At 36.7% G+C, this 15294-nt stretch overlaps 2 protein-coding genes across 9 annotated transcripts in view; both read left to right on the forward strand.

Annotated features, from left to right (window-relative positions):
• LOC308502943 (uncharacterized protein) overlaps positions 1 to 3775 on the forward strand; it is a 90998-nt gene extending 87223 nt beyond the window's left edge. For 6 of the 7 annotated variants that reach the window (XM_081080742.1, XM_081080745.1, XM_081080741.1 and 3 more), the window contains one exon: positions 1553 to 3775. In XM_081080742.1, coding sequence (XP_080936868.1) covers positions 1553 to 1720 — 168 coding nt within the window. In that variant the 3' untranslated portion in view covers positions 1721 to 3775. The remainder of the gene's footprint in view (positions 1 to 1552) is intronic. The other variant, XM_081080740.1, reaches the window with a different exon arrangement.
• Positions 1553 to 15294, forward strand: part of LOC308502942 (ankyrin repeat domain-containing protein 26-like) — a 104521-nt gene continuing 90779 nt past the window's right edge. The window contains exons 1-5 of one of the 2 annotated variants that reach the window (XM_081080739.1): positions 1553 to 4140; positions 6943 to 7013; positions 8186 to 8326; positions 9748 to 10677; positions 12016 to 12165. In XM_081080739.1, the coding sequence (XP_080936865.1) occupies positions 4113 to 4140; positions 6943 to 7013; positions 8186 to 8326; positions 9748 to 10677; positions 12016 to 12165 (1320 nt within the window). In that variant the 5' untranslated portion in view covers positions 1553 to 4112. The remainder of the gene's footprint in view (positions 4141 to 6942; positions 7014 to 8185; positions 8327 to 9747; positions 10678 to 12015; positions 12166 to 15294) is intronic. The other variant, XM_081080738.1, reaches the window with a different exon arrangement.

Consider the following 15294-nt stretch of genomic DNA (forward strand, 5'->3'; position numbering starts at 1 on the left):
CTTCCAAATCACTGATTTGAACGTCTGCCTCAACCAAATCTGGTGCTGATTCCATCTATTAATTACTCATTTGAGATGTTGTATTTTTCATATTTGACTTTTGTTAATGATTTCCATGTCCATTTTTTATGTTTGCTGTCTCGGTTGAAGTGTTACAACGTTTATCTATTTTTCTCCAAAGTTCACTGAGCGTCCTTAGAAGTAGTATTTTGAACTCTGTGTCTGGTAGATAGCTTGTGTCCATTAGTTCTTGTGTTTAGTTCTTTCTCTAGAGTTTTTTCCTGGTCTTTCATTAGAGAAATGTTTCTTTCTCTCTTCTTTTTTCACTGCATCTTTATTGTTGTTTCTCTGTATTCTGTAGATTGCTAATTCTCCTCATCTGGACAGTATTACCTTACATACCAGGTGTTGTGTGTGGCCCAGTGGTACAGACCCCGGTTACCTGAGCCTTGTGTTCCAGAAGCTCGTGTGGGTGATGTGTGCCCTCCTGTTGTACTTGAGCCTTATTGCTGTTGGCACATCTGGGTGTGGAATTGACCCTCAGGACGACTGGCTGTGACTACAGTAGATGAACCCCTGTGTGTGGGCTGACCCCACAGAGTGAGATCGGCTGTAGCAGGGCTCTGGTGTCTGGTCAGTCCATGGCTTGGGCGTGTCATTTGTGAAGCTAATTTGGTGCTGTTCTGGTGTCATTTGAAGCTGGTCCAAGGTGTGTTGGATTTGGGGCCTCTTGGGAGGGACTGTGGGGCAGGCCCAGGTCAGCTGCTGCTTGTGCCCAACCGGGAGCCACCTAGGGGAAGCTACAAAGTGACGTGCTGTGGGTAGCTGCGTTTGTGAGTTTGTAGGCACCTGCGAGGCGCTATGTTGTGAAGCAAGACAGGCTGATGGATAGGATCCTAGAAAGAAACGGAAGTCCTCAATATCATAAATTGCAGCCCGAGTGGCTGTTGTAAACTAGAATTGTGATGATGCAACACCTCTGCTTCCTGAGTGACTCCCCATGACGTGAGGGTAGAATTCATCTGCTAGCATGACACGTGCCTTCTTTGATTTGGTTCTGATTCTGCAGTTGTCTCTCCATCCCATTCTCAGAGTTCCAGGCTTACCCCATTCTTCTTCTGCCCTCACCTACAATATGTTATTTTATACGCAGGCTTTTGCGCCCGCTGCCCTTTCTGGACTCCCCTTCATGGTTTCCCTCAGTACCTCGTATGTCTTTCAAGATGCAGCCCTATTTTTGCAGCATCTGGTACAACTGATTGTTGTTTCTTTTGTGCCCGTACTATACTTTCTTCATCTGAGGTGTAGAACTGGAGAGTGGTACTTTTCTGTTCTGATTGTTTTCACGAATTGTAATATATCGACCCCTACTAGAATATAGGACAAAAATCTTTCATTTCTATTTCCAGCTTTCCCTGGGTCTATGCCTATGATTCGATGGCTACGATAGCGGTTTGTTGTCTTACTGACTGAAGGACTGAGTGAGCGAGTGAACGAGTAAATGAATACGATGTTTGCTGAAGTTGGGTTTTTCTTTTCTTCTTTTTAATAGAAAGAAGCAACCAAGCCGCCAATTGGAAAAAGAGAAAATGGTGTGGATATTATTGAAAGTGCTCCACAAGAGCAAACAAAAACTGTTATCTTGACCTCTGTTGATGGAGCACACCAAAATTATACAAGTGATAATTTAGTGACTATCTATGAATTCTTTCTAGCTTAAGTGCTGCTATACACAAATCTAACACGTGTAGATCCAACTGTGATTTTCATTTCTTATAAGCATTTGTTCCTGTCTTTTTTGCAAAAGTATCCCCATTACTAACAACTGCTTCTTCTTGCAAATGCTTCGGCCCCCTGATATTCTTTTCTGCTATTACTTTCATGTAAATATTCATGACTTGAATGTGTATTTAAAATGTGTAGTAATATATGTTCACATTAATGTTCTGTGACTACATTTTATAGTTAAAATATCAGCATTAAGATTCGGAAAAGGAGCTGTGAAATCATGTTGGGATTCTGAGGTACTGTAATTTTTTATCATTATTATTTTAAATATCACCATTCAGTGATGTTAAAACGTAAAAGGTATGCTTTGACTATACTTTCTCACCTCTGCATTTCCCCACACTAACTATTTTCTTATGGTTTAGCCTATAATTAATAAAATACATATGTGCTTAATATAATGAGACAGCGTAGTACAATTCTGCTAACTTGCAAGGTTCACTTAAGGCGGTCGGTGTAGAATAGTATAAAACAAGAAGTCTTCCAAGTCATAAGGAATCAGTTGGGTTCTGAAGTTAAGTTTACCTAAAAGCTAAAGCATTATTCCAGCTTGAAGTATGCCCAAATGCTTGATTATGTGGTTTTTATGGTTGTGTAAATGTCCTAATGAGATTCAGAAAGAAAGAATTTGGAATTTAGGGTTTTTTATACCTTGGAACTTGAAAAGATAATGCCTGATACATGAAAGTATTATTGTATTGGTATTCTCAAATAGATCTGCAAGGAACTTTTCCAGGGAAGGAAGAGCATTGTTAATAGTAATACTGTGCAGGATTATACTAACAACAATCGGCTGAGTGCTGCTTTAATACACAACAATTGTCTTGTTCAGTTAAAATAGCATGCATTGAGTATCTTGATGGCAACCATGCTTGTAGTAATAGAAGTACAAAGTAATGATGAGCCAATGTGAGATGACAGCTGTGAAAAGAGACAGGAGGAGTGTGATCTTCTGATATAGGCAGCTGCTGCCTACTGGTGTAGACACTGTGTTTGACGATAAGAACACACTAGAACCCTGGATGGGTCACTTAGTAGCTGTGGGATCTGGGGGAAACTTCTTTTTAACCTGTCGGATGTCAGTGACCTCATTCATCATAAAGGTACTTATGCCTACCTTTCAGGTATGTGGAATGAACTAATGTGGTAACAAATGTGAAAACACTTTGCGAAGTGTAAAGGGAGCTATAGAAATGTAAAATCAATGATCACAGTGGGCGGTAGTGACTTACCAAATGGTGGGGACACTTTTTGTAAACCTGAAGGACAATCAAATGGCAGTAGTGTCAAGAACAGAGTGGAAAAGTTAGAAGGGGCATGTGGATTTCTAATCTGGGGGATGCTAAACTTCAGGAGACTGTGATAGGCGATACCCTGTTGATGTGTAGTGTTTCGGTACTTGAGGCTCTGTTGGTGCGAGCTCAGTGTTTTGACCTGAAGTAAACGTCTGTGTGGGATAGTGCCACGTGAAGCATGAGAAGGACCCAGTCATGTGAAGGTCTAGGAGTGAAACCTGCTGGGCAGGGACAGCAATGGATCATGTGGGTTCATCATTTTATTCTAGTGTCTTGGAATGGTCAGGAAGCAGGAAGAGGGCTAACCAGCATCAAACCATTTTTATATTTGTTGTTTGTGTGGAAAAGAAATAAACTGTGCATGGCAGATGCCTGGTACATTTGAGATGGTTAGTAAATAAATGTTCTTATCTTTTCCTGATTAGAATTTATTAAACTTTTTTGAAAAGTTGCATAACTATATATAACGTTTTCCTATTATTTATTTAAATATAATTTAACGAAAAGCTTTCTTACAGCTTTGTCATTCTATTTAATCATTTTTCCTATCAAAATTTTTATCAAATAAGAGTTTGGTTTTTCCAAGCTCTTGTTGACCTAGATGAAGTAGGTTCTAAAATGTTCTATTTAGACTCAACAGGACATACACCAAGGTTTCTTACCATGTCAAGCAAGTATCTTGTTTTAACACTAAAAAAACAAACAAACAAAAATAATGTATCATTAGAAATATTTCAAGTTATAGGAAATACACTTTTCAAGGTATTAGTTCGGTGCAAGAGTAATTGCGGTTTACAAGGTTTAAAAAAAATTGCACAAACTGCAGTATCAGTTGTACCAAACTAATATTTGCTTAAATACATATTTTTCAAAAAGTCCTTTTCTTGGAGATTATAACATTAATATTGTTATCCTGAATTGTTAACTAGAGATTGCATGAAGTGTCCATTAGTTACTAATCATGTTGTTTCCTAACCCCTTCAGCCGAGCATTGAAGTGGAAGATCCTGTTCCTTACAGACCTATAGGAATGGACGATGTGCAACCCTTCATACCAGGTACACTTTGTAATACCAATTTAATTTTGGGAAGGAGTACGCAAGGACATGTGACATGCTTGCAGTCTTCTCTTCATCATGCCTTTTTTTTGTTACAAATTTAATGGAAGGATTTGACATAAATAACGTGATGTCATTCTTAGTATCGGTGTTTGAGAAAAGGTATTCACAGGAATAAGAAAATGAGATTTTAAAACGGTGACTTCACTAAGATAGTTCTCCGTTTGTTCGATACCCTAAATGTCCCAGTTTGGAATCCCTGTACTTAATACGGGTTACCAATGATCACACTGGAAGATTTTTCCAGCGTTTTCAAATGGTCATTTGAATTTTGACGTTTACCCAAGTAAGCTTCAGTTGCTACCATGACAATTGTTTTTAACTTTACTTCCTCTTAGTGTTGTAACACTGATGGTCTTAAAACCAGATGTTCTGCTGAGCATACACTGGCTATGTGTGTACATGCGCCTATGGTGTCTTCGATTATTAAAAATGGGAGAAGTAATTAATGGTAATGAATATTTGATAGACACAATCTTTGAAAATAGGAATTCTGAAGCTTTTGTGCCTTGGGATGCTTTTATGCTATTAAAAATTATTGAGAATTCCAAAGAATATTTTTAAGTCGGTAGTCTCCATAGATAGTTACAATATTAGAAATAAAAACTGAACAATTTAAAATACGAGCACACACAGTCATGCATTTCGTGAGCCATTGGAGCTACGACCCAGTAACCATAGAGCTATGATGTCACCATCAGAGCTGTGATATCACGACTGTGGAAAACTCTACTGTACACTTAGAAGAGAATGAGAGTGAAAATGGCAAATGACATTCAGTATTTCTGTGAAAATAGCTTTGACCTTTTCGGGCCCCTCGACTGACAGACCTTGGGACTTCACGGATTCTCACATGACATTGGAAACCACCGATTTAAATGACCTAGTTTGATCCCATTTTTCCTTGGAAACAATAAGGTCGCCCAGGACTGTAATTTGTCATATGAATATCTGTTTATCTAAGGTTTAAAAATGAATTCTGAAGATATTGGAGCATTTAGAAAAGACCATTTTCTTATAATAAATAGTTTCTTATTTGAAGTAGTACGATTCATTAAAAGTTTTTGTAAACCCATGTTTGTCATGCATATTTAAACTTAAGATAAGTGGTTACACATAACTTTTGACAGTAACAAAAAAAATCATACCCTTCACCATCTTAACTATTAAGAAGGAAATATTTAATTGGAAACACATTATGTAATAGAAATTGCTGCGTGACAATAGTTAATTAAACTTACCTATGTAAATGGCAAGTATAGGACACCTAAAATAAAATGTATTCTGAAGGAATAGGTGTTTGGGGGAAAAGAGGACGTGTGACTGCTTCTCTGAAAAAGGAAGTTTTACAAGATAGTCAACTTTGTGTTATTTTTACATCCTAATAAATGAAAACTTAATCCCAGAATTCAGATTGGGATTCTACTTCTTTGACCTCCAATCATGAAACTGGTCAAAGATGCAGGGATTGGAAATTTGGTGATAAAAGGCCATTTGCATCACACTCCATGAGCAAAACTCTGTCAGCATCCACAGAGTTTGGACAGATGACCGTAATAGATAAACTAGAGACTCAGATTGTAGGTGTGTTTCTGTTAGGTAATTATAGGCTCCATGACTTGAGTGAATCACAGCTACCAGAAAACAGAGAAAGCAAAGAAGGAAATAGAGAAACAGAAAGTGTTCAACTCTAGCCCACCTCTATGTAGGTTGATCGTAGTTCTGACTTTCCAACAGTCATTTTGTGGCAAAATCTACTTCATGTTTACTCTGTTTATGGAACTTAACAGCCAAACAGAATGACTTTTAGCAAGACATTGGCATTCTTCCTGAACCACAATAACATATGGAAATAAGAAAGAGAATGAGGTGAAAGCGTGATTTCCTTTAGACTAGTATTTAGCGTACTCTGGGGAGTGGGCAGCAGAATTATACTTAGAACATTAGGACCAGATGGGAAAACTTCATAAAGATCTAAAGGTTGCCTAGTGAAACAAAACATAGTTTCTTAGCTTTAGTTTCATATTCTGAATTCAAAAGTATCAGTTAAAACTGTATGTATTGTAAATGAAAAAGCACCTTCCGAAACCAACAATCAAATATTTCTTGGATTTTCTATGGCTTTATATATTTTAGAATTGACTTTCCCAGCAGTGATGGGAATCTCAGCTGTGTCCGCAGTCTGTCTCCTCTTCTCTGTCTTCTTCCTTAAACCCCAGTGCTGAATCCTCAAAGGTGAAAAGAAATTTTCAGAATAGTGGAGGAAAACATTTCAGATATAAGGAAGGGTGATGATAAATGCATCAGAAGTAAGTCATTCTGGAAACAATGAATGACATTGCAGTTGAATCTTAGGGTGTTGTTCAAAAGGTATATTACGAGGTAGAGAACAGAGTATATAGTGCAACTCGATATGTTTGTACTGCATTTCTAAATTGTAGGTTTTTTTTTTCTGATTGTTTTTCCATCGATGTTCAATGAATGAATTTGTGGATGAATTTTTGACATGTTTGTATGCCTTTCACTTTGTGACATCTCATATTTCCCAAATGGTTTGTTAGCTAATTAGAAGTGTTAGCTAATTAGAAGTATTTCTTAAGTAAAGTAAATATTCAGGAAAAGATGACGCTTAATTTGAAGTCTCAGTTGATAAGATGTTATTTTCTGTATTTATAAAGATTATAGCTTTTATCTAATTGTTCTAAGCAGTTCGTTTTAACTAATACATAGATTTGTCAGCAGGACAACACCTAGGAATGACATCAGAGGAAGGACAAGCGAGGCTTGATGGAAATGAAAAGAACTACACACATGTATGTGGAATTTAATTTTAAATTTCTAGTATAATATGGTTTTCTGTGCTTTAATAATATAATAGAGTCCAATTGAAATTACCTTTCATGCTAGCCTTTTAGAGTCAAAAGGTCATAACTGAATGATATTTATAACATTTGAACTAGTTACAAAACTTAAAATATTGTTAGAAACTATAGATATTCATAGCTCAACTTTATCTTTGGATTGAGGCAAAAATAATAATAATAAAGTCCTGAATGTTGTTTGCTCCTTTAATTTTTATAAGTCCCTTAAATAAAAAAGAAAGTAACATCAAATATTGAATCACATGATGAGACAGTTGAAATTATGAACCATGTAAAAATGATGGCCACTGATTCAGGCTCACGTGAAAGGAGTCATGGTTTTCAGGGGTTCAAAATGTGCAGTTCCGTATGGCTGGTCACTAAGGCCAAGGTTAGAGATGGATTCTTTCTTGTGACCTCTGTGTAATGGACTCTGCGTCTACATTGAGGGAGAGAAAGGGGTCATGCACTCAACTCAACTGCTTTTTAAGAGAATCACATCTTCTCAGGATGGAACCTTTGGTTGTTAGGACACAAACAATAACTTTCTAATATCTTTCCTTTCAGTGTAGGAAATCAGTAAATATGATTTAATTTTTTGTCTGCTCTTACTAGTGGGTATTGAATAAGTTAGAATTGGATGCAACAGATAATTATGTCAATGTATAACACAATGTGTAACACTCATAGTGTATAATGTGAATTAATATTTAGGAATTTACTTCTCTTACTGATTGATGTTAATGATGTGGGCTTCTAATTAAAGTTTGCCTATTCTCCAGTTATTAATCTTTAAAAAATATTCTTAAATTCACTGTAGGGGCTCACTATTTAAGACATGGTGAGGTGAACTATTTTAAATGAGAAAGCCTCTGTGACATTAAAAATCATCTACTATTTCATTTTTTGGGTGGATTTAACATATAACCAATTGTTTAGTTCAAACAGTGACAAAATTAGTTTTGCGGATTCATGTTTTTCTTCTAATTTAGACTAAGGCAAGTTATTTTTCACTTTCTAATTAAAGTCCGATAATTTGGGAGTAAGTAAACGTAGATTAAGATTTTTAACAGTTAAATTTTAGTTATATTCTAATTTTTCTTTGTTCATATTCGATTCTCTAGCTTGTACAAGAGGAAAACAACACTTTCCCGAGAACACTTTCCCGAGAACAGGACAACAAAATATTACATGACACAATTCTGACCAATTGCCTTCAACAACAAAAGGAGACAGAAATAAATCTTAAGAAAATGAATTCTGAGGTATTTTGTTTAGTCATTTTCAAATGTGTGTTTATGTACATATTTTAAAAACCAATGTTGTACATATGGGAATTGTAGAGGATTTTAAAAGTGTGTGTGTGTGTGTGTGTGTGTGTGTGTGTATGTGTGTGTGTGTATTTTAGGGAGAGTGACATTTTTGGTCCATTGCAATAAATGATATTCTTGATTGAAATCCTTTTATGTCCAACAGTCAAGTAGTGACGTTCCCAATGTGTCATCTAAAGGGGAGGTTTTCAATACTTTTTACAGGGATCAATGAGCTTTCTACAATCTCAAAACTATTGTTACTAATAACAGAAGTTTCAATTTGAGGCAGTGATTTCATCCCCTTGCTGTATTAGTAGAGAGGTTAGTTTTCACTTCCGCTGATTGTAAGGAGTAGAAGTATAGCCAGTGCAGAGACCGTCTTTTAGATCTACTTTTGAGAAAAGGAACAATTTGTTCCAAGTAGAGTCCTATTTCAGTGCTAGGAACTTTTGAAGAAAATTGTATGCCATGATGCATACTCAGCGATAATTTATTGGTGAGTATTTTATTCAAAGAAGTCAGTGTGTTTTCCCCTATTACACATTTATTTCTCCTTTAAACATTATGAAAAGGAAACAACACTTAAGCAGCAGCAAATATTTTCTAACAATAATTTTCTATTTTCTAAGAAGAGCTCTATAATTTTTAGCCTATTTACCCTGAGTTTTTTTTTTTTTTTTGAAATCTAAGGCTTCTTTTGAATTTATATATTTACACTAGAAGAGCAGCAAGCACACTATTGTAGAGTCCAAAGTCCTGGGAAAAAATCCTGAACTTGCTCATCTTTGTAATCATTCTATTTGAAACTGTGATAACGAAGAGTTCATTGATGTATAAAGAAGTGCTTAGCGTAATGCCTAGATTTATCAGTGATTAGTAGATTTCATCTTACAACTGACTCTGAAAATATTAGAAAAGTAGAATATCTTTTGAGTATTCTTGGGAAAAAAAATTCTAGGAAATGTAATCAGTCCAAATGTATGCAGAGTGAATACTCTTACTGTGGGATAGGTGTATATTCACACGGTGACCTCTATTTTAAAATGTAGTCAGACTTCTTAATCTTCCATTTGATGCCTTCTGGGTTTGCTGCCTTTCCAGTTCTGAGACTCTTAAAATGCTCTGATGATTTTAAAATTCTCTTGTTCACTTTCGTGGATTCAGCATCTTATATTATTTTTTTTTTAACTTTGGGGAATTTATGCTTATATAAAGTTGGAGGTTTGGATTCAACATTGTATTTTCCCAGTGGGATATCCACTTACTGCCACCTTTTCATTATATAAACATTTAGGTTCTTCTTTAATTTCAGAGGATATCATGATATGTCATTTCATTGAGTGCTAGCTACAAGTCTCCTTTGTTTTACTTAGGATTCTGAGAGTTACGAAAGAGCAAAAGACCTGTTGCATGAAAATCACGTGTTGCAGGATGAAATCGCCATACTAAGACTACAAAGGGACACACTCATAACTCAGAAGCAGGAAATGGAAAAAAAATACTTTGAGGACACTGCAAATGTAAAAGAAAAGAAGGACCGTCTTCAAAAGACAGTAAAACAGAATGACAAAACGCTAACAAAAAGAGTATTTGAATATAACAGACAGCTTAATGTCCCAACAGCTGAGAATACAATGCTGAACTCTCAACTGGAGAATGAAAGACAAAGCAAAGAAAGATTGAAAACAGAAGCGGAATCCGACCATCATCATGAGTTTAGTAAGCAATTAAGACACCTACAAAATCCTTTCCAGGGATTAAGAGATAAATGCTTGCATTTCGTGGACAACATCGGGTTTGCTGTGTGTAACCTAAAAGAAAACAGTGAGATTCATTCTCAGCAACTTCCTAAAGCTGGAAGTAAATCCAATAGCTTAGACACTGAGCTCCCTCACGCAAGATACGATGTCAGAGAAAGGACATTGGTTGCTGAACCTGTACTGAAAGACCTAAACCAAACTCAGTGTCAAGAGGAGGAAATTGAACACATGAATCAAAGGGAACAAGGAAAAATGAACCCGTATATTGGAAAGCTGGAATCCCTAAAGGAGGAAGGATCTGACCTACAGAGTGGAAACATGCTTCTTCGAAGGCAACTGGATGATGCGTTCCACAAAAGTGACAATAATGAAAACTCAGGAATGAATATTGAAGAGCAGCTTCAGGGGCTTAGAAAAGTGCGTCAAGCTGAATGTGAAAAACAAGATCCAGTGGTGAAAGAGAGCCATGAGGAGTTAGTCAGCAAATTGAATCACTTGAAAGGAAGAATGTGCCAGTATGAAAACGATATATCAGAAAGAGAGGTAAGTATCCAGAAAGATAGTTTTCAGATTTCCTGAAAGAAAATTCAGTGTTCAAATATTTGATGATGGCTAAATGTTGAATCTAGCAGAATATTAAAAATATATAGATTACAAATGTATTTGCTCTAACAGCTTAAAAGCGTCCATTGTATCCAGCAAACAAAACTTAGACCTGTGAGGAGCTTTACTTTGAGTAAAGGCATTGTGTTGACTATGAAATTTTAAGGTATAAATTGTTATTAGATACATATTGATATGAATGATTTAGTCTTATACTGCTACAATAATAATTTTCATCTTTCTGTTACCACACTGTAATACCATTATGAAGCAGATAAATGGAAATGCTCCTATGCAAACAGAGTTTTTAGAGATAAAGGTTCAATTAAGTGGATTACCTAGAGAGTTAATTCTAGATTTCCCACATGAACTGAAGTGTAGATGCTGTCCCTTTCCCTCAGTAGTTTCTTCCACATTTTAGTTGGTATAATTTTGTTTTTATTCATGTCAATTTGATATAAATTGGAACTATTTCAGTCTCAAATAATGTATTCTTAGGACCTGTGACCTCTTTAAAGGCAGCTAATTTTTCATTAAATCATAATTTGGGACAAATGTGAGGAGTTTTATCAAAACTCTACTTGATTTAATCTTCCCACTGCTATCTATAATTGTCCTTGAATATTTTTACAAATTCATTTTTCTCATCGCAAGGCCCATTTACTATCATTTGGACATAAGTTTGTCCATTTCAAAGAGAATTTAGCAGTCTCTGATTTATTAATTTGGCACTGGGTCTCCATTTTCAGACGAGTGAGGGGAGGCAGGATTCATGTGTAGCAGGGAGAGAGGTCCAGGCCATGAAGACCACTGGAATGAGTTCGCTTTTCTTCTAAGATACAGGAATCTGTTGGAAGGTTGTGAGCAGTGGACTGCATATGTGAGGACCTGTGAAGTCAATTTAAGCCTGTGATAAAAAAAGGGGAAAACATTCCACAATGTATACTTGACGACCGCTAGTCCCACCGACATACCAATTTCCCCTTGAGATGTCAGTAGATTGTTAAGCTTTGCTGCTTCATCAGGGGAAGTGGAGAGTGGGGCTGAATCTGTTGTTCAAGTAACCTACGTAATAGTGAGTGGGCAGCAGGATAACACCTTCTGTGTCTTACCCAGATTCAGTAGACAGAATTGTGTCCAAAAGAAGAAAAGAAGGTGAACTGATGCACGGGGTGATCTTTTTCGAGTTACATATTATATTAATATGTTAGAGTTAGCAAATTTTAACATAATTTAATAGGTGTGTTTATGAGATCACTAACAGAATCATCTTCCTAGGTGCTTGGGAGACGATTTCAACAAGAGCTACCTGACTCCACAAAAAAACTGTCTATGTCAGAGGCTTCACTGGAGGATAGATCACGTTACCGTATGAATTCAGAAGCTGAGACACAGGATTTCAAGACATTAGAGCAAATCAGACATCAGGTATGTGTGAAATGTAACCTGTCAACAGTTCATCTATAGTTGATTAATATAAAGTGTTTTAAGATCCTGATTTTCAAGGGCAGCTTTCTTTTGTGTTTTCGGTGTAATTAATTTATTATAATTTTATTGTCTTTATAATGCACTTCTTCCTTAAACTCTGGCTTCTATCCTGCTATTTGCAACGTATGTTTTTTCTTATATCTATACCCTTGGTAACGTTGAGAAATAGGCAGCATTCCTCATAGAAATCGAGAGACTTTCTTCCTACTAAACAATATTTTGTAGTGATATCTCCATTACCAGGATGAAGCAGCCATTTAAAATCAGAAGATAATGCTTACTAGAACGATTCAGAAATTTGTCTTATTTCTTATCATCACTTTTGTAAATGGTTACAGCATTGGTATATATTTCATGGACTTCAAACTAACTTGTACAGAAAGTTCATTATACAAACCAGTTGAAGTAGGCATTTCCTTCATTTTGTTTTCATTTTTGAAATATTGTAAAAGTGTAGAAATATGTTGATCATTATAGTATGCACACCCACAATAGAGAATTAAGAAAATAATCCAGATTCACTATATTTGTGTTTTTTTAATCTTCATTGGGATGCAATCCCCATATCATATTTCACCATTTAAAATATACAATTCAATATCTCTTGTTACATTCAGAGAGATGTGGAACTATCACCACAATTATAGAACATTTCCATTACCCCCAAAAGAAACCCCACATCCCTTAGCTGTCACCCTATCTTCCTGTCTCTCCCAGCCTCAGGCAACCACCAATCTACTTTCTGTCTCTGTAGATTTGCCTACTTTGGATATTTCATGTAAATGGAATCACACGATGTGAGGTCCCTTGTGACTCGCTTCTTTCACGTAACATCACGTTTCCAGGGTTCCACCGTGTTGTAGCACACATCAGTTGTGAGCTATTTCTTCCTATTGCCCAATGTTGCTTCACCTTGTGGACAAAATACTTACCCATTCATCAGCTGATGGAACTTTGTGTTGTTTCCACTTTTTGGCTGTTAATAATTCTGCTATGAACATGAGTTTACAAGTTATGGTGGGAGCCAGTGTTTTGATTTCCCTGCCCCCCGGATTTCTGGCTCCCAATCTGGCCTCTCCATGAAGCTTTCTCTCACTGTTTGAACTCTCATTGAACTCGTGTTCCTCAGCACTTGTCAGATAGTCTGTGCAGAGCAATCAAGCCCTAAATTTGACATAGTTTCAATTTTTCATGAGAGAGAATTCTGTCTTTCTAAGTATAACTTTGTCTAAGGGGAAATAGTATTTGATATGATGGCACCTATCCTTGCATAAATTGAAAATGTTTTCTTCAACAGTTGTTAGGATAAAATTAAATATTTTATACCAAACCAATACTTCCCCTTGGAGACATTGATATAATTAAACTTTTATTCTGAAAGTATTTCTCACAATTATATATAAAACTGAAAGCACGAATCTAATAGAAAATTGTTCAGTGAAATGCTCATGTTCCCCCTCTCCATAAAAATAAAAAACTAAAATAAAAGGGAGCCAGCCCTTCCTGTCTACAGCCAGCCAGGGTGTACAGGTGGATAGCACATTCTAACTACAGCTCTGAGGACGGCTTTTCTGATCTGCCAGAGCGTGCTGCTTCCATCTGCTCCTCTGAGTTCTGACACATCCCCACAGAACCAGTTGCTGGGAAGGAATTGATTTGGAAAGTTGGCTTTAGCACTAGAGTCCGTTATTTCCATATCAGTGGCTTTACCCTGCCTCTCACGGTCATATAAATTGTATGCTCAATCCAGGAGGTGGTATTTGCATTGTAGTCCATACTCATTATGGACTACACTGAGTATACATAGGAACGTATACATTATTACAAGCAGAGAAAATGTACTATTGGCTCTTGGAATTGGTAAAAGGATTTTAGTACTGGGGTTATATTCTGGGCTTAATGCTCCCCATTTTTTGACATTGCTGATAGTTTGATGAATCATTTCAGTGTAACTGGTGTAAGAGACCACTTCCATTCGCATCCCATCTGTGTAAAATATCAAATTTTATTAGAACCTAAAATACAGCAACAATAATGCTAACTGCAAACCCTTTGATTTTACTGTGTGCCATGTCCTTTTCTATTACATATGTTCCCTAATTTAATCTTCCCAATATCTCAGTGAGGTAGATGCCACTATTGTCTCATTTTATACATGAAGAAACTGAGACCCCCAAAATTTAAGTATTTTGCTGTCGGTGCCTGCTGACGAGACAACAGTCCCTGAAGTGGGGAGTGAGGATTGAGAAAAAAGAAGAGAGACAAAGATGGGATCGGGAGGGCAGGCAATTCTAAGTGGACTGATGCAGTTCTAAGTAGAATGCCTCAGTTCTAAGTAGAATGCCTCAGCCCAAGTTTATTTTTGCAGCTTATATACTCTGGGCATCAAAAAGTAACAGAACTGTCTGCAATCTAGTAGTTACAATGTTTGCATGAACAAGGGCTTGTTTTTTGGCCAGCTCCACACTTCCTGACCTTGTCTAGTTCTGTGTTCTCAAAGTAGCAAGTTTTGCCTTGCTGGGAGCACAAACCACTCAAGGAAGTCAAAGGTTCAACATTTCACAAAACAACACCTGCTAGCACTTCAGCACGGTTTCCCACATTTTGCTCAAGGTTACCCAGCTAATAACTGATGGACTTGGGATAAAAACCCAGGCATTTTGGCTCTTATTTAGTTACTGCCCCTCAAACTATTCCATGACTATCTGACTGCCCCCAAGAGTAGCCTGTTAACTTTCATAATCACTGGACTAGCCTGGTAATTCACGTATGTGAATATTTAAAATTAGAGTTGATGGGATGCTTGGAATACAGTATGTTTGATTTCTTGGGTCATTTGTACCACAAGGTATGATAATTAAGTGTGAGAACTCATTCAAGCAAAAGTGCTCCATACCTCGTTGCTGAATATCACTGCGGTCACAACGGTCCCTTTGGGAAACTCTGCACCAATGCCACCGCCTAGTTCACAGTTCAAAGCACATTGGAACTCTTTTTCTAGAATGGCCATCATTGCTGTCATCATATTACCCTTGATGTCCTGAATGTCATCAAATAGTCTTCCTTTCC

Source organism: Rhinolophus hipposideros, assembly GCF_964194185.1.
Source record: "Rhinolophus hipposideros genome assembly, contig: SUPER_9_unloc_1, whole genome shotgun sequence".
Lineage (NCBI taxonomy): Eukaryota > Metazoa > Chordata > Mammalia > Chiroptera > Rhinolophidae > Rhinolophus > Rhinolophus hipposideros.